At 42.2% G+C, this 23,012-nt stretch overlaps 1 protein-coding gene across 1 annotated transcript; it reads left to right on the forward strand.

The window, feature by feature from the left end:
- The first annotated feature begins 193 nt into the window (after positions 1-193).
- On the forward strand, positions 194-21,408 carry LOC120874605 (solute carrier family 22 member 9-like). The gene is given in 12 exon segments (XM_040256087.1): positions 194-575; positions 578-696; positions 1,317-1,420; positions 2,341-2,495; positions 2,594-2,762; positions 4,150-4,273; positions 8,499-8,614; positions 9,829-10,043; positions 12,878-12,986; positions 13,440-13,643; positions 14,446-14,560; positions 21,258-21,408. Coding segments are annotated over 11 exon segments (1,656 nt in total). The 5' UTR covers positions 194-295; the 3' UTR covers positions 14,507-14,560; positions 21,258-21,408.
- Positions 21,409-23,012: the final 1,604 nt, after the last annotated feature.

The following is a 23,012-nucleotide window of genomic DNA, read 5'->3' on the forward strand; positions in this document are numbered from 1 at the left end:
ACAAAATTTTCACAGAGTATGCTTTTAACAGATTTAACTGTCAACTGCTAAAGTTACCTCAGCGAAATATTTCCCTCTGTGAGTTAATGAAACCAGCTACCTTCCTGACCCTCCATCAACTTGGAGAAGCAGCTTCTATGGCCCAGCTTTAGAGGTGAGACAGGGCCAATTGAGGAGAAAGTGTAGACAGCATCAACACACACTTAGTGTGACATTGCAGCTGGAAATATTTTTCCTTTTGAACTTTTCTGGATAGTCATTTTGCCTCTTCTTAGGGGTCACCTGCTCAGCCTTGATGGCCTTTCAGGACCTCCTGGATCAAGTTGGAGGCCTGGGGAGATTCCAGATCCTTCCGATGGTTTTCCTCTGTATCTCCAACCTCATAGTCAGCCCTCACATCCTACTGGAGAACTTCACAGCAGTCATCCCTGGTCATCGCTGCTGGGTCCACATCTTGGACAAAGACCCTGGCTCTGCTAATGGCACTGGGACCCTCAGTCAAGATGCCCTCCTGAGAATCTCCATCCCACTGGACTCAAACCTGAGGCCAGAGAAGTGTCGTCGCTTCAGCCGTCCCAGTGGCAGTTCCTCCACCTCAATGGGACCTTCACCAACATGAGAGAGCTGGACACGGAACCCTGTGTGGACGGCTGGGTGTATGACCGAAGTACCTTCTCCTCCACCATTGTGACTGAGGTAAAACTCTTCATTTACCTCCCGTGAGTACATGGTCTGAGTGTTTAGTGGTAACAGAGGAATGAACATGCTTCTAGCCTTTAGTCACTAGGTAGGAGTTCGTTCTTTGTTGTTTTGGCAAACATTACTTACTTCTCTATTAAATGACGGATTCAGAAATCGACATGAACCCTGCTTTCACAGTGCTTTTATTCTTAGGAAGACCAGGTTTAAGCAATATTACATGATATTTGGTAGTGAGTTAGAAACATCTGGAAGCTTAACAAAAATCTCTATGCCCAAGACTACCTCAGAACTATCATTTAAGAACATCTGTGGCAAAATTCAGGCATCGATAAATTCTTAATACTCAAATCGCTGCACTCTGTGGCCAAGGTTCAGAACCAGTTAGAATGGAGTGAGACAGGGCATTAATAGAACTTACAGATTGAGAGGAGGCTTCCCCAAAAAATTAATGTTTAAACTGAAGTCTGAATGAGAAGATCAACTAATGCAGAAAGGGAAGATTAAGAGGAAGGTAGAGGCCTGATATTAAGTTTGCAAGTAATATTAAGGTGTTTCCACTGAGGACTTATAAGATGCTATGGAGCTCTCCTCTGCTGGTTCTCCTTCTCTTCCAGTGGGACCTGGTTTGTGATTATCAGTCACTGAACTCAGTGGCTAAATTCCTACTCATGGCTGGAATGCTTGTTGGAAGTGTCATATATAACTATTTATCAGACAAGTGAGTATCTCTAGATAATAGCTCTTTTTATTCCTGGGTGTTTTCATCAATTCAAGAATCATTCTTTCATTAATGAATAAATATAGCAAATTTCACCATCCTAGAGCTACCCCGGTCTCCAATCTTTTAGAAACACAAACAGAGAATTAATCAGTGTGGTGAACGCTATTTTTTTGTATACTAAACACAATAATGATATTTCCATCAGATCCGGAAGCACAGCAGGTCAGGATGTGGAAAGGAGGTGCTGTAACATGCGGTTTAGAAGCATGAGAAAGAGTTATCTATGGAAACAGAGAAGAAGATGCTTCATGGCATGAGACTCAGCCTGTATGAAGACACAGATATGGAAAATGACTTTGTTGGGCCTTGGTTAGGGCTGCCACGTTCAGTCCTTCCTGGACTCTATGGGATGAATGACTGTGGCTTCTTAGAAAATAAGTCTTAGAAAATTTAGAATATTTAAATCATAACAAAAATCTTTTCTGACCACAGTATGAAACTAGAAATTCAAAAATAGGAGGAGATCTTTCACATCAGTTTAGCCTTAGCCTGCAGGGTCTTAGAGTCCCTAAATCCACTGTATTCTAGGTGCTAAAAAAACTTCTTACTATGCTAAATACATCTGTTGGCACAAGAAATATTTATGGTGTGTGAAAATTTCTAATATTGCAGCCTGTCTTATTTGGTTTCAATTGGTGTTGAAGATTCACTGGTAACAGAGTAGAGAAGACACTTTGTTATGCTCAGGTTATGAACAAGAAGGCTGCTTCTGAGACCTGTTGTTGATTCTTTTAGGTTTCAAGTGTGAAGTTTCACTTGTTAAAACATTCCCTAAGTTTCACAATGTGCCCTTTCTTCACATATGATTATAATATATTGCTATCGGTTCCATATTCTGACCTGTACTTGTTTCTCAGGTTTGGGCGAAAGGTGACTCTTGGGTGGTGTTTGCTCCAGCTCGCCATTGCTGACACCTGTGCAGCCATTGCTCCCACCTTCCTTGTTTACTGCTCACTGCGCTTCTTGGCTGGGCTTCCTGTCCCAGCCATAATAGCAAACACTACTATACTTGGCAAGTCAGCACTTTGAATATTGTACATTTTGACTTGACTGTGATGGTGACATTCCACCTTTGCTTGAGGTCAAAGTTCTGTTTGTATTTTCTTTCAGTTTTAGAGTGGACGGTGTCCCAATTCCAAACCATGGGAACAGCACTAGTAATCTGTGCCAGTGGTGCTGCACAAATGCTCTTAGGAGGTCTGGCTTTTGTGATTCGAGACTGGTGCACCCTTCAACTGGTATTCTCTGTGCCATTATTTGTCAGCTTTCTGTTTTCAAGGTATAAGCTCTCCCTGAGTATTAGAAGGTCCTAGAATGAAAGAAGCATGGGAATTCTCCAGCAGTCCAGTAGTTAAGACCCCCGCCTTCCAATGCAGGGAGTGCAGGTTCAATCCCTGGTCAGGGAACTAAGATACCACATGCTGCAGGGTGTGGCCAAAAATTAAAATAAATAAATAAAACTTGCGAAAAGTAAAAGAAAGAAAGAAGCATGGAATCAGGACAGTTGAATTCTGTTTGGTCTTTGCTCAACCCTTGAGCATGTACTCTAGTAATCTGTGCAATTCAATAGGCTAAATAGACAAGGTTGCCAAATAATATTATGGACATAAAATTAAATTTGAATTTCAAATAGGCAACAAATATTGTTGAATAATAATATGCCAAGTGTTACATGACATATAGTTACAATGAAAAGTATTCATTGTTTGTGTGAAATTTCCACTTATCTGAGAGTTCTGTATTTTTATGTGCTAACTGGATGAAATGTAGGCTATCCCATCAAATTCAAATTTCAGATAAATAACAGATAAAATTCTAGTATAAGTATGTCCAAAATATTTCTTGGAGTTATTCAGTTTGTTTGATTAAAAATTTAACTAAGCACAGTATACTTTTATTTGGTAAAAATGCCATATCTCCTGAATAAGAGGGGAGCCAATAAACCTCCTGTCTGTGTCATCCTTGCACTTTCTTTGTTATGCTACAAGAGGAGTAAATTTATATTTTATGGTATAAACTATCAGTGATGAGTATTAGATGGGAGAAAAAGGGCATCTACAGGGGAGGAAAAACTCCCTTCTACCTTCTTACATTCTGTGGGTAGCCTTGGACACAAGAGAGATTAACAGGAGAAATGAACACAAACGTATTTAATATTTTTACATGTATAAATGAGTCTTCAGAAGGAAAATCAAAACCCAAAGAAGCCATTAAGCCCTAAAGCTTATATGCCTTTTTACATTAAAAGCAATAAACTGTGAGCATGTGACAAGAGGAAAAGGCAGTAATTTATGGGATAGTGACTAGAAAGCTTATGGAAAAACTAAGGAAAAGGAAGAGTGGTTTCAGCAAGTTTGTTTGTACAGGTCTGTTTTGGCATCACTTCCCAGTCTTTGGTGATAAGACTGTTAGTCCCTTCCTGACACAGAAAGGGCATCTTTCTCAGGGAAAAGTTTATGACCTACTTTTAGGTAGAAAGGGGAGGTCAGAGAGTTCTCTTCCTGGATCTTCCACTTCTCAAGTGCAGTGCCTTCAGCTCAATATAATCAATATACCAAAGCATCACTTTTTTTGAATAGCACATCCCAAACCCCTTCATATTTCTGAACAAAATTTATGAAAAACAGGGAAATGTGAGTTAGTTTTACTCTGTCCTCTTTGATTAGGTGGCTGGCAGAGTCTGCTCGGTGGCTGATTATCACCAACAAACCCGAGGAGGGCTTAAAGGAGCTTAAAAGAGTTGCACACAGGAATGGAAGGAAGAATGCTGGAGACACCCTAACCATGGAGGTGAGGAGGCTGACAGGTGGTTATGGAATATAGGGAAGATATAACCTAACATCTATAGGTAGTTTGTATCTGTAAGAAGAATGGCAGGTAAGATCACAGGTGTGGTTGTGGGTCTTCTGACCTTATCATCCTGGTTTTCGAAGAGTGTCAACATCATTTGAGCTAAAATTCGAGAAGGATATGCAGGTGCTAAAGGACTGGACACACATCTTAGTCAATGGAAGCAGAAGCACTGAGCAATAATAATCATGAAGATTGTGTATTGATCTCACTCTGCGTACGAGAAAGTAATTTTTTTATTATTTTATTTTATTTTACTTTACAATATTGTACTGGTTTTGCCATCAGTTCAGTTCAGTTCAGTTAAGTCGCTCAGTCGTGTCCGACTCTTCGCGACCCCATGAATCACAGCACGCCAGGCCTCCCTGTCCATCACCAGCTCCCGGAGTTCACTCAGACTCACGTCTATCGAGTCAGTGATGCCATCCAGCCATCTCATCCTCTGTCGTCCTCTTCTCCTCCTGCCCCCAATTCTTCCCAGCATCAGAGTCTTTTCCAATGAGTCAACTCTTCGCACGAGGTGGCCAGAGTACTGGAGTTTCAGCTTCAGCATCATTCCTTCCAATGAAATCCCAGGGCTGATCTCCTTCAGAATGGACTGGTTGGATCTCCTTGCAGTCCAACATAAATCCACCATGGGTGTACACGTGTTCCCAATCCTGAACCCCCTTCCCACCTCCCTCCCCACACCATCTCTCTGGGTCATCCCAGTGCACCAGCCCCAAGCATCCCATATCCTGCATCAAACCTAGACTGGTGATTCATTTCTTATGTGATAGTATACATGTTTCAATGCCATTCTCCCAAATCGTCCCACCCTCTCCCTCTCCCACAGAGTCCATAAGACTGTTCTATACATCAGTGTCTCTTTTGCTGTCTCGCATACAGGGTTATCATTACCATCTTTCTAAATTTCATATATATGCCTTAGTATACTGTATTGGTGTTTTTCTTTCTGGCTTACTTCACTCTGTATAATCGGCTCCAGTTTCATCCACCTCATTAGAAGTGATTCAAATGTATTCTTTTTAATGGTTGAGTAATACTTCATTGTGTATATGTACCACTGCTTTCTTATCTATTCATCTGCTGATGGACATCTAGGTTGCTTCCATGTCCTGGCTATTATAAACAGTGCTGCAATGAACATTGGGGTACATGTGTCTCTTTCAATTCTGGTTTCCTCGGTGTATATGCCCAGCAGTGGGATTGCTGGGTCATAAGGCAGTTCTATTTTGTTTTTTATGGAATCTCCACACTCTTCTCCATAGTGGCTGTACTAGTTTGCATTCCCACCAACAGGGTAAGAGGGTTCCCTTTTCTCCACATCCTCTCCAGCATTTATTGCTTGTAGAGTTTTGGATTGCAGCCATTCTGACTGGCGTGAAATGGTACCTCATTGTGGTTTGGATTTGCATTTCTCTGATAATGAGTGATGTTGAGCATCTTTTCATGTGTTTGTTAACCATCCGTATGTCTTCTTTGGAGAAATGTCTATTTAGTCCTTTGGACCATTTGTTGATTGGGTCATTTATTTTTCTGGAATTGAGCTGCAGGAGTTGCTTGTATATTTTTGAGATTAATCCTTTCTCACTTGCTTCATTTGCTATTATTTTCTCCCATTCAGAAGGCTGTCTTTTCACCTTGCTTATAGTTTCCTTTGTTGTGCAGAAGCTTTTAATTTTAATTAGATCCCATTTGTTTATTTTTGCTTTTATTTCCAGTATTCTGAGAGGTGGATCATAGAGGATCCTGCTGTGATTTATGTCGGAGAGTGTTTTGCCTATGTTCTCCTCTAGGAGTTTTATAGTTTCTGGTCTTACGCTTAGATCTTTAATCGATTTTGAGTTTACTTTTGTGTATGGTGTTAGAAAGTGTTCTAGTTTCATTCTTTTACAAGTGGTTGACCAGTTTTCCCAGCACCACTTGTTAAAGAGATTGTCTTTAATCCATTGTATATTCTTGCCTCCATTGTTGAAGATAAGGTGTCCATAGGTGTGTGGATTTATCTCTGGGCTTTCTATTTTGTTCCATTGATCTATATTTCTGTCTTTGTGCCAGTACCATACTGTCTTGATGACTGTGGCTTTGTAGTAGAGCCTGAAGTCAGGCAGGTTGATTCCTCCATTTCCATTCTTCTTTCTCAAGATTGCTTTGGCTATTCAAGGCTTTTTGTATTTCCATACAAATTGTGAAATTATTTGTTCTAGCTCTGTGAAAAATACTGCTGGTAGCTTGATAGAGATTGCATTGAATCTGTAGATTGCTTTGGGTAGTATACTCATTTTCACTATATTGATTCTTCCAATCCATGAACACGGTCTATTTCTCCATTTATTAGTGTCCTCTTTGATTTCTTTCACCAGTGTTTTATAGTTTTCTAAATATAGGTCTTTAGTTTCTTTAGGTAGATATATTCCTAAGTATTTTATTCTTTTCATTGCAATGGTGAATGGAATTGTTTCCTTAATTTCTTTTTCTACTTTCTCATTATTAGTGTATAGGGAAGTTTTGGCCACAGCAATCAGAGCAGAAAAAGAAATAAAAGGAATCCAAATTGGAAAAGAAGAAGTAAAACTCTCCCTGTTTGCAGATGACATGATCCTCTACATAGAAAACCCTAAAGACTCCATCAGAAAATTACTAGAGCTAATCAATGAATATAGTAAGGTAGTTCTCTTTTTAATTTTTTATGAACCTCTACACTTTTTTCTATACTGGCTTTACTAATTTACATTCCCACCAACAGTATTTAAGAGTTCCCTTTTCTCCACGTTCTTGCCAATACTTGACATTTCTTATCTTTTAGATGATAGCCATTACAACAGCTTATATATCACTGTCATTTTTATTTGCATTTCCCTAATGATTAGGTAGGGGCTTCCCTGGGAGCTCAGCTGGTAGAAAATCTGCCTGCAATGTGGGAGACCTCAGTTCCATCCCTGGGTTGGGAAGATCGCCTGGAGAAGGAACAGCTACCCACTCCAGTATTCTGGCCTGGAGAATTCCATGGACTGTATAGAGTCGGACATGACTAACTTTTCACTTTCACTTTCAGTGATTAGGGATGTTGAACAGTTTTTCACGAATCTATTAGCCATCTGTATATCTTCTTTGAAGAAAAAAGTGTCTATTCAGACACTCTTCTCATTTTTTAATTGGATTGTTTGGCTTTTTGCTATTGAGTTGAATGAGTCCTTTACATGTTTCAGATTTTAATCCTTTATCAGATACATAATTTGAAAATAGTTTTTCTCATTGTGTAAGTTGTCACATTTTGGGGGCTTTTCCCAGTGACTCGGCGGTAAAGAATTCACCTGCAGTGCAGGAGATGCAGCGGGAGCAGCAGGTTCAATCCCTGGGTGGGGAAGATCCCCTGGAAAAGGAAATGGCAACCCACTCCAGTATTCTTACCTAGGAAATCCTATGGAAAGAGGAGCCTGATGGGCTAAATCCATGGGATTGCAGAGTCAGACACAACTCAGCAACTAAGTGCACACATTTTTTTATTCCTAGTCATCTTTTTAATGAGAAAGAAATTGAGGCTTATAGATGTCCTATTACCTTCATTAAAGTGTATATTTAGCATTTAGCAAAGCCATTGCATAATGACAGGTAATAAAGTCTGGGTGTAAATCATGCTACTCCAATATCGCCCCTGATTTTTGTCTTCAGATTTAATTCTAGGCATCTCATTCATGGAGGCACAACATGCTAGGGTTTCCTTGAAAGAGGTTGACCCAAGAGCCAAAATTAAGTCTCTCAAGGAAATTATTCTCCTCCTTCCTGGAAAAAAAAAATTCTGCCAGCAGTCACCTGAGAAGCAAGCTCAGTGCCAGACCTTCATGCCCTTCTGGCACAAGTGAAGCTTCGGACCTAAATTCAATAACTATTCCTTTAGTCCCTTCCTGATCTAAATCTATAACTTCGACATCACTTTTGATGCCCAGCAGGCAAATTGAGTCTTTTGTTAAAATGTCCTTGTCACTGCACAATTTCCCTTTACCTCCCTGATTCTCCATTCACAGCACTTTACATCTTCATTACTCATCATTACATCTTCAGTGGCTATATTTTCTAGTAGAAACAAAGGGGAGTCATCTGTTGGGGGCCTCATACTGCCTACCATTGCGTGACAACTGAATAGCTTGTTGCTGTTTCAAAGGTCCTGAGATCTGCCATGCAGGAGGAGCTGGAGGCAGCACAGACCAAACCTTCTGTGTTTGACTTGTTCCGCACACCCAACCTGCGTAAAAGGATCTGCCTCCTGTCCTTTGTGAGGTGGGCTTCACACAGTGCATGAGGGATGTTAAAATAGCTGAGACGCGATTGTATTTGTTATTTCAGCATCTATGACATGCTAGAGAGACAGATTTGAGATAAAGCATGAGGAAGTCAAGAACATGGTTGCTATGTTTGGAGAAAGTAAAACGGTTTTGAAAAGGCAAACACAGAACCAATTATACAGTGAGGAGTTCTATTTAGCACATCACCCTAAAGGTTTATCACTAGAGATGTTGCTGAGAATGTCAATCATGGCACAGATCTTGGCTATAAGTTTGTTCACTTGTTTTCATGTTAATTGAAGTCAAACTATAAACAAAAGTAAAGTGCTCAGATGCAGGCAGTTCAATGAATAGTTCCATATGTAAATACATAAGCATCACCCAGATCAAGGTTTAGAAAAAAAGCTAAAATTCTGGAAAGCCCCATTATGTCTCCTCTATAACAAAACTCCCTGCGTTCCCCCCAAAAGTGTAATAAGAATTATGACTTCCATCATCATATAATTATTTTGTGATAATTTTTAAATCATCACCTCACAAGGAAATTATTTTTATAAAGTCCTCAAGATTTGTTTTAACTAGATATGTTAAGACATGCAAACTTGGAAATGACTGTCATGAAGGAAGTTTTATTCACAAATCCCTAGAAAGAGGAAGTATGTGACAAGCCAGATGGGGCCATGCAGGGAAGCACCTGGCTGGGTCAATCAGAAGAAGATGGCCCCAAACCTTTATTGGGGTTTTGTGGGAGGGAATGAGAGGAGATTATATACTGAAGGTTGGACTGTTTGAATAATTTCAGCAGAACCTGTGATATAGAGATGGCTCTGCGTTGTTCAACGCCTGACCCTGGAGTTATTTAGGACAAGGAAAATATTGGCTTGGTGTGAGAGTTTGATAAAGGAGATGCTAGGGGGTATGGGCCCTGGATTGGTGGTTTGTGTATCAAAGGTGCACTCACAGGGGAGCAGTTTGCTGCCTTATCAGTGAGCCCTGGAAGAGGCAGACTCTCCATGATCAAGGCCCCATCTGCCAGAGAATCAAAAATACAGAAAATTTTACAGTATAATCAAAATGAAATATTCTACAAATCAGACCATGTCTGAATACTCTAAAACCAAGCCTTAGCTTCCTGGCACAATATCACTATTTGTATGATTGGAGAATCTAAACTCATGACATCTGTCTTTCCTTTTTGTCCACCCACAGACTTCTAACCACCATAACAGTTTTTGGCCTATTCTTCCACCTCCAGTTTGTGGGGGAAAACATCTTCCTACTCCAAATTCTCTTTGGCGTAGTCCAACTTCCAGGCAATTATGCTGCAGTTTTAGCACTGAATCACCTTGGTCGCAGAGTAAGCCAGATGGTTTTCATATTTCTGCTGGCCGCCTCCATTCTCGTCCTGATCTTCATACCCCAAGGTGAGAAAATAACTCAGTGTGAAAAATAGGTTTCCCAGCATCCTCCCCTCAGGGACTATATGGATACACCTACCTAAAGCCAGAGGGAAGGCAGCATTGTGTTCTAAAGATTCCCTGAAACCAATCTAGGGGGTTAGTAAAGCTTCTGCACTTATGTTGCTGGGAAAAGAAGTATCAGAAGGAAGTAATTTTCCTCTGCCCTTTTAAGTTCTTCTGTCTGGACTAAGAATTAAATTAACATGAGACAAACTAACAGGAGAAAAATCAAACAAACGTTTAATAACATGTATAAACATGGGAAAGTGAAAGCATTAATCACATGGGAGGATCCGACTCTTTGCGACCCCACGGACTGAAGCCTCTGTCCCTGGAATTCTCCAGGCAAGAATACTGGAGTGAGTGGCCATTCTCTTCTCCAGGGGATCTTCCCGACCTAGGGATTGAACCCAGGTCTCCCATATTGGTGGCAGATTCTTTACTGACTGAGTCACGAGGGAAGCATGAGACCCAGGCAAAACTGAGTAACCTATCAAAATAGCCAAAGCCCCCACCTTCGATACCATCTTCAGCTAAAAGCAAAAGAGAAAAATAGCATGTTGAAGGGTAGTGATTTGGGACTTCAAAGGGGAGGAAGGCAATTTGCCTGGAGATGGAAAGATGTCTGGTAAACAAATGTTCGCTTAGCCATGTAGAAACAGTGGGACATAGAGTGGATGCTGGTTTCTAGGCCCCACCGAGTTTCCCCCACCATACCTAGCCCATGATGTCTGCAGACATTTCTAGTGTTAGTCTATTCCAAGACTAAGCCCTTTGCCTAAATTCTTTCATCAGCTAAGGGAGAGGTAAAAAGAAAGACTTTCTGAGTCTTCTATTTCTCAAAACTAACCAACCTAAATTAACCTTCAGGCCAAAGAGATACATTTTGGGGTGGTGAGTTTTGCTCCCATACAGAATCAAACATAATTAAAGTCAGCACAGACATATGATTGTATTCATCATATCTGAGAAATATCTGGAAACTGGTGCCATCTGTGATTGGCAGTTTCTCTAGGACAGCAATTATTAGTGGTGGTGGTTTACTGACTAAGTTGTGTCCAACTGTTTACGACTTCATGGACTATAGCCCCATAGACTGCAGCCCACCAGGTTCCTCTGTCCATGGGATTTCCCAGGCAAGAATACTGGAGTAGGTTGCCATTTCCTTCTCCAGGGGATCTTCCCATCCCTGGGATTGAACCTGTGTCTCCTGCATTGCAGGAAAATCCTTTACCCCTGAGCCACCTTTGGCCGATTGTACTTTACACAGTAAGCAAGGAGGGTCTAGACCTTGTAATAGTCTCTCATGTGAGGACACAGTACTGTCACTTTCTCTGACTGGGCTCTTTCTTGGTTCTATAGCTTCACTGAAAATGTATCCTCTGATCTCTATGTAACTAGTTATATGTCTCATGTCTGGTCACCATTAGGGCAACTCTAGTTTAGGGGTGTCATCTTAACGTCAAGGAAATAAAATTCCCTGTCTTCAAGCAGAGAAGAGAACAGTAGGAACAAGGCAGAAAGCACTTAAGAGCCTGTCTTATGATCTATTTTTACTAAACTGAATGACCACATGTAATGAAGAGAGAAACCCAGCTGTTCACATGCTTCACCTGACTCCCAGTGCAGGGATGCACTTTATGGGATCCCAGATTGTTGGGGTTCCACTGCTCACCTTGAATATTAGCAGTGATGCAAGTTTGCTACCTAATGACAGAGCCCACTCCCAGTATTGTAGCACTCATAATGGAGCACTACTCATAATGGAGGACATGTAGGCATAGAAAACAAGACTCTCTGAAATTTCCCTTCTGTTGTTTCCAAAATCAGACTATTTTTCCCAATAGAGATTCTTATATTTGATTAATGAAACATTGTCCTAGATAAAGACACTCTCCAGATTATCCATTAATACAGGAGTCCTGTCCTTGTATTAATCTCTTTGGCAATACTAGTCCATGTCAATACTGTGAAAGCTCCTAGGTTTTAATCTGTTGAGACATGGATGAATCCTACACCCCTCAGTTATTGCTCACATGACCATCCTACATTCTACCTGAAGGGCAGAGGAGACACTGGAGAAAAGAAATGAAATCAAGTTCTGCTGGTCTCACCTTCCCTCTCCTTCAGGGACAGTTGATGAAATAATTCAGAGCCTTTTATTCACCATAAGCCATACATTTCTCAGCCTATTAGACACCATACATTTTCACCCTCTGTGTAGTTTCTCTTCTATGTATTTTACACTTGAGAACAGCTCCAATAGGGTTCCCTGGTGGCTCAGAGGTTAAAGCATCTGCCTGGAATGAGGGAGACCCGGGTTCAGTCCCCCGGGTCGGGAAGATCCCTTGGAGAAGGAAATGGCAACCCACTCCAGTACTCTTGCCTGGAGAATCCCATGGAGGGAGGAGCCTGGTAGGCTACAGTCCATGGGTTCGCAAAGAGTCGGACACGACTGAGTGACTTCACTTTCACTTTCACTTTCATTTGATCGGGCTTCCCAGTTGTGCAGTGGTAAAGTCTCTGCCCGCCAAGGCAGGAGACCCAGTTTCCATCCCTGGGCTGGGAAGATCCCATAGAGTAGGAAACATCAACCCACTACAATGTTCTTTGTCTGGAAAATTCCGTGGATAGAGGAGCCTGACAGGCTACAGCCCATGGGGTTGCAAAGAGTCAGACATGATTGATCACACATGAACAGTGTGTTACAGGCTCTATCTCTATCTCATTTGTAATTATGAGGATGCTGATTCCTTCAGCTCAGATTGCCTGAGCCTCACTGGTTTTCTTCTCTCCAGAAATGCAGACCCTGCATGTGGTCACAGCAACTTTGGCAGTAGGAGTTTCTTGTGCCACATTGTCCAGCTGTCTTTCTCATGCATTTGAACTGATTCCTACTCTACTCAGGTATGAAAATTCATAGATACTCTTTCAAAAACAGACCTCTGCCAGCTAACTGACACTTACTGGAGGAGCAAGACTAAGATTGGTTAGTTATGAGAAGTACCAAGTGTAATAACAAAAACCTAACAATTTATACCCAAAGTTTATTTAAAGTTTTTGCCAGACACTGGGTGAAGTCCTTATGTGTGACATCTCATGTGATCTTCTGAACTACAGGAAGGGAAGATGTCATGAGTAACGGTAATTCTTAATAATCAAACTGGGTGCACTTAGTTGCACTTGAATTTGAAAAAAAAAATTGCTAGCAAAGTAAAGAGAAAATTTCAAAAGGAAGCATATGTGGTCAACCTTCTGCACTGCTATGCTGTCTCCCATAATCAGGGTAAAGTAATACATCACAAAATTACATGTGTAGGTTTTTACCTGACTTTCTTGGATTATTGTTTACACCCCAAGGGTAACAGCTCTGGGAATCATAGGATTTGCTTCTGCTACCGGGACGGCCCTGGCTCCCCTCTTGATGATCCTAAGTGTGTATTCCCCACACCTGCCCTGGATCATCTACGGAGTCTGCTCCATCCTCGGTGGCTTTGTTGTCCGACTCCTTCCTGAAACCAGGAATAAGCCTCTGCCCGACTCCATCCAGGATGTGGAAAATGAATGAGTAAACCCTCAGAGTCTGTGATGAGGAGGGCAAAACATGAGTTGAGACACTGTCCCCCAAACAAGCTAAGATCTAAGCTATTTCCAGGTGATCCATGCCCTTGGTTTAGCTACAGTCTCATCCCTCCCCACACTGACCTCAGACTCCCCCAGGCTTCCCTGGATCACCCAGACCAACATCAGTATGAACTAGTAGGTTTAGTGGTGAATAAGGCAAAATTAGATGCCCTGGTGTGACATACACACCCCTGAAGGTGTTTCACAAACAGGCACTGATCCAAACACCGGATTCTCATCCCTCAAACCCTGGCAGACCTCAGCCCAGTGAGGGCAGTAAGCTCTCTGAGACTGTTGGTGTCTGTAGGTCTGTGACCTGCCCAGGTCACTGAAGACCTGAGGGAGACCAAGGAGAAGAAAAGAGCCTCTCCCCTCCCCCCCACCCACACACACACACACACACAGTATATCTCGGGGAAAGAGTCTTATTGTGCTGCCTGTGAGATTTGGACCATCTGACTTTCCCTGGAAATGAAATGTTACAAAAAGAGAGAAGAGTAGTAAATATTGGAATTTTAAGTGATGAAGATTGGGAAATGATTCTATGACTTTCTGTGTACCATTTGCCTTTACCAAAAACTCCTTTGACCAATGCAAAGATGTCCAAACTCCAACACTTGGGGCAGGGCTCATGGTTTATAACCAAAGCTGTATGGCAAAGGATAAGCTTGCTCTAAAGAATACAAGACATATATGTTTATTTGATATTTTTTCTTTGTTGGTTTCATTGTACTTTTTCCAGGGGAAAATGTTCAAGGAAAGCAAAGCAGGAAGAAACCTTCATGCAAGTGACACAGTTTTAAGGAATTCCATAAACTAACTGCTGATTCTAGAGCATAATAAAAGGGGAAAATGAGGTAATGTTTACATGCTGGAAATTTTTGTAAAATAAATAAATATATAATAGAAAAATTTATTTTTACAATTATGGAACTAAATTATGAAATATAAAATACCTCTGATTAACCACAATAAGAAATGTGAAGAAAACCATAGTATTTTTAAAAGATTTTTAATATTTGTATGATTGTAGATAATTAACATGTCTCTGAATAAGAAGGTAGAATGGAACTGAAAATAACTTAGTCTTCCCCTAATTAATCAGTAGAATAATTGATGTAGTAATTACAATGATGAAAGTGAAAGAGGAGAGTGAAAAAGTTGCCTTAAAGCTCAACATTCAGAAAACAAAGATCATGGCATCTGGTCCCATCACTTCATGGGAAATAAATGCAGAAACAGTGGAAACAGTGTCAGACTTTATTTTGGGGGGCTCCAAAATGACTGCAGATGGTGATTGCAGCCATAAAATTAAAAGACGCTTACTCTTTGGAAGGAAAATTATGACCAACCTAGATAGCATATTCAAAAGCAGAGACATTACTTTGCCAACAGAAGTCCATCTAGTCAAGGCTATGGTTTTTCCAGTGGTCATGTATGGATGTGAAAGTTGGACTGTGAAGAAAGTTTGCACCAAAGAATTGATGCTTTTGAACTGTGGTGTTGGAGAAGACTCTTGAGAGTCCCTTGGACTGCAAGGAGATCCAACCAGTCCATCCTAAAAGAGATCAGCCCTGGGTGTTCATTGGAAGGACTGATGCTGAGACTGAAACTCCAATACTTTGGCCACCTCATGCGAAGAGTTGACTCATTGGAAAAGACTCTGATGCTGGGAGGGATTGGGGGCAGGAGGAGAAGGGGATGACAGAGGATGAGATGGCTGGATGGCATTACCGACTTGATGGACATGAGTTTGAGTGAACTCCGGGGGTTGGTGATGGACAAGGAGGACTGGCATGCTGTGATTCATGGGGTCTCAAAGAGTCAGACATGACTAAGCAACTGAACTGAACTGAACTGAACTGGTCTGGGGGCTGCCTGAAATACTGGTCTCTGATTCACCAAAGATCTTGAGGCAGGAAAAGGAGTATAACTCAGATCTCAGACAGAGAAAAAAAGAAACTAAAAGTGATGGACAATGGTTATAGAAGCTCAGAGGGGCCACAGATCTATAGATGTATGAGGCAGAGATCACTGGTGGAGAAATACAATAGGCCAACCCAAAGTTCTGAGGGGAAGCTGTGGTGAGACTCTTGGCAAAACTAAAAAATTTAAAAGCAGCAGTGTATACAGGAGATTGATAAAGCCATATGAAGACCCACACAGGATACATTCTCAGGAATGATCTGAACTTAAGCTTAAGCTTCCCCTTGAGCTGGTTTTAAGGCTCAAAACACACACTCTACTGACTAGTGAAGGACATCCCCAGCAGAAAGCCAATGCATAAAGATTTAGAGAGGTGGCTGTTTCTTCAACTGCCCAATTTTCAACAAAACAAGTTCTACAAAGTAACAGAAAAACATGGCACAATCAAAGGAAGAAAATGATAGCGGAAATCACCCCCTGTAAACACAAGCATCAGACATACTGGACAAGGACTTTAAAACGACTCCCTTAAAAATGCTGAAAGAGCTAAAGGAAAACATGGAGAAAGAGCTAAACGCTATCAGGAAAACTGCATATGAACAAGTTAAGGACAGGAGATCAGTTCAGTTCAGTTCAGTCGCTCAGTCGTGTCCGACTCTTTGCGACCCCATGAATCGCAGCACGCCAGGCCTCCCTGTCCATCACCAACACCCAGAGTTCACTCAGACTTGAGTCCATCAAGTCAGTGATGCCATCCAGCCATCTCATCCTCGGTCATCCCCTTCTTCTCCTGTCCCCAATCCCTCCCAGCATCAAAGTCTTTTCCAATGAGTCAACTCTTCACCAGATGCCATGAGGTGGCCAAAGTACTGGAGTTTCAGCTTTAGCATCATTCCTTCCAAAGAAATCCCAGGGTTGATCTCCTTCAGAATGGACTGGTTGGATCTTCTTGCAGTCCAAGGGACTCTCAAGAGTCTTCTCCAACACCACAGTTCAAAAGCATCAATTCTTCGGTGCTCAGCCTTCTTCACAGTCCAACTCTCGCATCCACACATGACTACTGGAAAAACCATAGACAGACCTTAGTCGGCAAAGTAATGTCTCTGCTTTTGAATATACTATCTAGGTCATAAATTTTCTTCCAAGGAGTAAGTGTCTTTTAATTTCACGGCTGCAATCACCATCTGCAGTGATTTGAGAGCCCAAAAAATAAAGCCTGACACTGTTTCCACTGTTTCCCATGGAGTGATGGGACCAGATGCCATGATCTTCATTTTCTGAATGGTGAGCTTTAAGGCAACTTTTTCACTCTCCTCTTTCACTTTCATCAAGAGATTTTTTAGTTCCTCTTCACTTTCTGCCATAAGGGTGGTGTCATCTGCATATCTGAGGTGATTGATATTTCTCCCAGCAATCTTGATTCCAGCTTGTGTTTCTTCCAGTCCAGCATTTCTCATGATGTACTCTGCACATAAGTTAAATAAGCAGGGTGACAATATACAGCCTTGACATACTCCTTTTCCTATTTGGAACCAATCTATTGTGCCATGTCCAGTTCTAACTGTTGCTTCCTGACCTGCATACAGATTTCTCAAGAGGCAGGTTAGGTGGTCTGGTATTCCCATCTCTCTCAGAATTTTCCACAGTTTATTGTGATCCACAGTCAAAGGCTTTGGCATAGTCAATAAAGCAGAAATAGATGTTTTTCTGGAACTCTCTTGCTTTTTCCATGATCCAGGAGATGTTGGCAATTTGATCTCTGGTTCCTCTGCCTTTTCTAAAACCAGCTTGAACGTCAGGAAGTTCATGGTTCATGTATTGCTGGAGCCTGGCTTGGAGAATTTTAAGCATTACATAGAAATTATGAAAGGGAACCAAGCAGAAAATCTGGAGCTGAAAAATACAGCAACCATATTGAAAATGTGAGGATTTTGTGCAACCAATAATATTTAAAACAAAAAAATTTCAAATTAAAAAATGTGCAAAGGGGGCTTGCCTAGTGGTCCAGTCGTTAAGAATCTGCCTGCCAATGCAGGGGTCACAGGTTCACTCCGTGGTCCAGGAGGATTCCACGTGCCATGGGGCAACTAAGCCTGTGCACCACAACCACTAAAGCCCACTTGCTGTAGAGTCCATGTACCACAACCACTATCGTGCTCTAAGCCTGAGTACCGCAACCACCAAGCCTATGTGCCCTAGAACCCATGCCCTGCAACAAGAGAAGCCACCATGATGAAAAGCTCTTGCTCAGCTAAATAGTAACCCCTGCTCACCAAAACTAGAGAAAGCCCAAGTGCAGGAATGAAGGTCCAGTGCTGCCAAAAATAAAATAATTTAAAATGTGCAAACGATCTGAACAGACATTCTTCCAAAGAAGGCATACAAATGGATAGTTGGCACACATATGAAAACATGCTCAACATCACTAATCATCTGGGAGCTGCAAATGGAAATCACACCTGTTAGGGTGACTGTTACCAAAAAGAAAAAGGATGTATTGGTAGAGGTGTGAAGTTATCTATTGCTGCAAAACTATCACTCCAGTATTTAGCAGCTTAAAACAAGAAACATTTGTCTTACACAGTTTCTGAGGATCAAGAATTCTGAAGAAAGGGACAAGCACAGACAGAGACAGAGGACACATATAAGTTATGTTAGGAGTGTGGTTCAAAGCTCCAGTCATCTACCAATTATTACACTTCATTTCCCTTCACACCAAGCACCCCACGCCCACCCCCACCACCACCCCAGGTATCTGTCATGACTGGAAGACAGTGGAAGAAGATTATTGAGCTAGGTTCACATGAGGAATGACTCAAATATGTGTACAAACCACAGACTGACTGTTACTGAACTACTGGCCCACACTGGGTGACCTCAAGGAAATTCTCTAAATGGGCAGAGATTCAGGCATGACATCTGATCATCCACTTTGTGTGGAAAGAAAAGTAGCCTGCATAAGATATATTGTATACGAAATACAGAGGTTTTCAAATGGCTTAGCTTGTTGGTGATTTAGTCACTAAGTTGTGTCCAACTCTTGTGACCCCATGGACAGCAGCCTGCCAGGCTCTTCTGTCCATGGGTTTCTCCAGACAAGAATACTGGAGCGGGTTGCCATTTGCTTCTCCAGGGGATCTTCCCAACCAAGGGATTGAACCCAGTCTCCTGCATTGCAGGCAGATTCCTTCCCAACTGAGCTGTTAGTCTGGGCCTAAACACAGAAAGAATGGATGATAGATGAATAGGAGGACTGGGCAGGAGGCACTTATGGGAGTGGCATGAGTTTTGAAGGTCTTTGTATCATTTTTATCACCCACTAGACACCAAACAGGATAGATGAGGCACTAAACAATGAAGTAACCAAATGACTTAGAGTTAATGCCCACCATTCTCTGTCACCAACCTCTCCAAGGTAAGCAGAATTGGCTTCCAACTAGAGGCAGGGATTGAGACTAGGTACAACCTCTGAACTAGCTGTCATTGCTGCCAAATGTCTAAACTGCAAGCAATAGAGTGTCACCAACATGGCACTTTTCCTCAAGGAGACCAACCAGTACTTTGATGACAAATTGATTAGATTAGGTCCCTTTCATTTCTAGAGGAGTAGGGGACAACTTGAATAAAGTTAACTTGTATTCTGGGTTTAAGGATTTCTCTTTTTTGCTTTCATGCCCTCAACCAACCCTCAACTATCCGAAGGCATTGAGAATGGGTGGTCAGCCAAATATTGGATTCTTTTTTTTTTAATATAAATTTATTTTAATTGGAGGTTAATTACTTTATAATATACATTTCACTGAACCAGGAGACACACATGGAAAGAAAAGAAGCCTAGCAGTGAATTCATGACCATGGGATGCCCTAGTTCTATCACCCACTCTGCTACCCATAAGGTGCCAGTCCCAGGGGCAGTGGAACAGCTTTGTGAAACTGCAGTTGAGATGATATTCTGCCAAAATGGGAAGCTTTTTTCAGGATGTGGTATATATTCCAAATCAATGACCAGTATATGGTGCTTTGTTCGCCCCTAGGTATTTACCCTGAGAACAAAATGGCAGAAGTTGAAATGGCTCGATTTATCAAACTCTCAGTTCCCCATATGGGAACTTTGTTCTTTCTCTCACTTCAAATCAAGTATCTGTGAGTATATAGGTCCTGAGAGTCCCTTGGACTGCAAGGAGATCCAACCAGTCCATTCTGAAGGAGATCAGCCCTGGGACTTCTTTGGAAGGAATGATGCTAAAGCTGAAACTCCAGTACTTTGGCCACCTCACGGGAAGAGTTGACTCATTGGAAAAGAGTTGACTCTGATGCTGGGAGGGATTGGGGGCAGGAGGAGAAGGGGACGACAGAGGATGAGATGGCTGGATGGCATCACTGACTCAATGGACGTGAGTCTGAGTGAACTCTGGGAGTTGTTGATGGACAGGGAGGCCTGGCGTGCTGTGATTCATGGGGTCGCAAAGAGTCGGACACGACTGAGTGACTGAACTGAACTGAACTGATACAGAATGGAAACATTTCCACCAGGAGACACCGGGAGAGACTCAAACATAAAGTTATGCCTACCCCTAACTCACATCAGATTTCTGGACTAAGAGGCTAGTAGGTAGGGAAGGTAGTCACCAATCTAGATTAATAGACCCTGATAAGCAGCAGGAGGTAGAGCTGATCTTTCCAGTGTGCTTACGTCATTTTTCTCTGCTATCTGTGTTCCACTGGGACATCTCTTAGTATCGCCCTGCGTGATTTTGACTATAGAGGAACATGAGAATTTGCCAGGACCTGAAAAGAGCATGGTGAGTAGGACCTCTGATGCCTCAGGGATTGGGTCTGTATCATTCCTCCTCATATGCAGCCCAGACCAGAATGTTGAGAGATGCCTAGGATGAATTGTGCAGGAGAGAGATGGTGAGTAACATTTGCAAACCTGAGACCAGCTACAATGGTGAGATCTATGTGTAGATCATCACTCTAAATCTCTCTTATAAGTTCTCCCTAAAGGAGCTGTTCCCTGATAGAAGAATTCTTACAAACCAAGTGGATCTGTGTGGCACAATTGGTGGGCTGTAATGGAAGCTCTGGTAGGTGTGATGTATCACCTAGACCTCCCTTTCAGGGCCAAAATAGCAATTCCCAAATGCTGTGAGTTTGGGCAAGTGATAGCTTATAGCCTCCATTAGAATTGACCTAGGTCAAGGGGAACTATTGATAGCTCAGTTGGTAAAGAATCCACCTGCAGTGCAGGAGACCCTGGCTCAATTCCTGGGTCAGGAAGATCCACGGGAGACGGGAAGGCTACCCACTCCAGCATTCTTGGGCTTCTCTTGTGGCTCAGCTGGTAAAGAATCTGCCTGCAATGCGGGAGACCTGGGTTCAATCCCTGGGTTGGGAGGATCCCCTGGAGAAGGGAAAGGCTACCCACTCCAGTATTCTGACCTGGAGAATTCCATGGACTGTATAGTCCATGGAGTCACAAAGAGTTGAACACAACTGAGTGAATTTCACTTCACTTCACAAGGGGAAATATATCCCCAAGGTTACATCCATCTAGTGAGGGGAAACCTGTGTCTATTGACTAATCAATGTGTAGTTACAAAGTTTCCCACTATGGTTTAATTCCAGACATTTCTGAAGAGCCATTCCATCTGCCCATGGAATCACTTAAGAGCTATCTATTGTGATTCAACATGAACCTCTCAACAATCAAGCTTCTGTCGCACATTTATGGAATGTAGGTCTAAAGGAATGCTGCAATAAACCTGTGTGCACACTTGTACCTTAGAACTTCTTTCTCAAGAAACCAGCCTGTGGAGTCCTGGCCCAAGGCCACAGGTGTGAGGCCTTTCACCAAGGCCACTGAGGCAAAGCCAAGAACCAAGTGTCACCTCCAGCACTGACTGAGCCCCTTGTAAGCATTGCCAAAGGCCCCCCTGATCATCACCAGCAGGTTTCCTGGCCCCAAAGTAGGCAAAACTGCCCATCCCAATAGTCACCCTATAGTACCCTAACCAATCACCTAATGCCAACCTTGAAGCAGGAATTTTCTTTGCCTTGTGGCTATAAAAATTGGCTACTAACCCACAAAAGGACTTCCTTTGTAGCTCAGTTGGTAAAGAATCTGCCTGTGATGCAGGAGAACTGGGTTCGATTCTTGGGTTGGGAAGATCCCCTGGAGAAGGAAATGGCAACCCACTCCAGCATACTTGCCTGGAGAATCCCACGGACAGAGGAGCCTGGCAGACTACAGTCCATGGGGTTACAAGAGTCGGACATGACTAAGCAACTAATACACCACCAACCACAACCCACAAAACTGTCAATTCTCCCTGGTCTGTCAGAAGGTTGGTCCACTGCATTGGCAGTGTCTTCATTATCTCTGCTCATTGCTCTAAATAAATTCACCCCTTCTGAAATATTCTGTGTCTGGAAATTCTTTTTCAGAAAATCTGAGTCTTTCTGACTCAGACTGCCACAACACAACCCAAGGCAAATGTTAATAATAATGTATTCATGCGTATGCAGTGAAGCAGCCTAAGTTAGCAGGAACATGATTACTTCGGTTTGGGCTGGAACCATATTAAGTCAAGTAACACTAAAATTTTCTCTCTGATCTTATTATGATGATAGGAAGATGTTTGGTAAGTAGAATTCACTGGATTTGGAACTGACTGAGCCTTGACTGAGCATAAAGGGTATTGTAAAGGCTTTTGACTTGAGTAACTGGGTGGAAGGGAGTACTATTTGCAGAGATAACCAAGAGGAGCAAGTGATAGCAAGAGGTGGCACATCAGAAGGAGATGGTAGTGAGGAATGAAATATTTCCTGCCATATCAGTAAATAAGACAGTCACAGCTATCAGCAATTGAGCCGGTGAGCCCTGAGGGAATTCAGGAAGAAAAGAACACCTGCCATCTAGCAGCCATGAGACTGTAGCCACTCCCTACTGTGAGCCCTGAGAAAAGGAATCTCAAGAGTTGAAAACAGGATCAGTTCAGTTCAGTTCAGTTGTTCAGTTGAGTCTGACTCTTTGCAACCCCATGGACTGCAGCATGCCAGGCTTCCCTGTCCATCGCCAATTCCCAGAGCTCACTCAAACTCATGTCCATTGAGTCAGTGATGCCATCCAACCATCTCATCCTCTGTCATCCCCTTCTCCCACCTTCAATCTTTTCCAAAATCAAGATCTTTTCCAATAAGTCAGTTCTTCACATCAGGTGGCCAAAGTATTGGTGTTTCAGCTTCAACATCAGTCCTTCCAATGAATATCCAGGACTGATTTCCTTTAGGATGGACTGGTTGAATCTCTTTGCAGTCCAAGGAACTCTCAAGAGTCTTCAACACCACAGTTCAAAAGCATCAATTCTTCGGTGCTCAGCT

Source organism: Oryx dammah, unplaced genomic scaffold (genome assembly GCF_014754425.2).
Source record: "Oryx dammah isolate SB20612 unplaced genomic scaffold, SCBI_Odam_1.1 HiC_scaffold_15, whole genome shotgun sequence".
NCBI classification, from domain to species: domain Eukaryota; kingdom Metazoa; phylum Chordata; class Mammalia; order Artiodactyla; family Bovidae; genus Oryx; species Oryx dammah.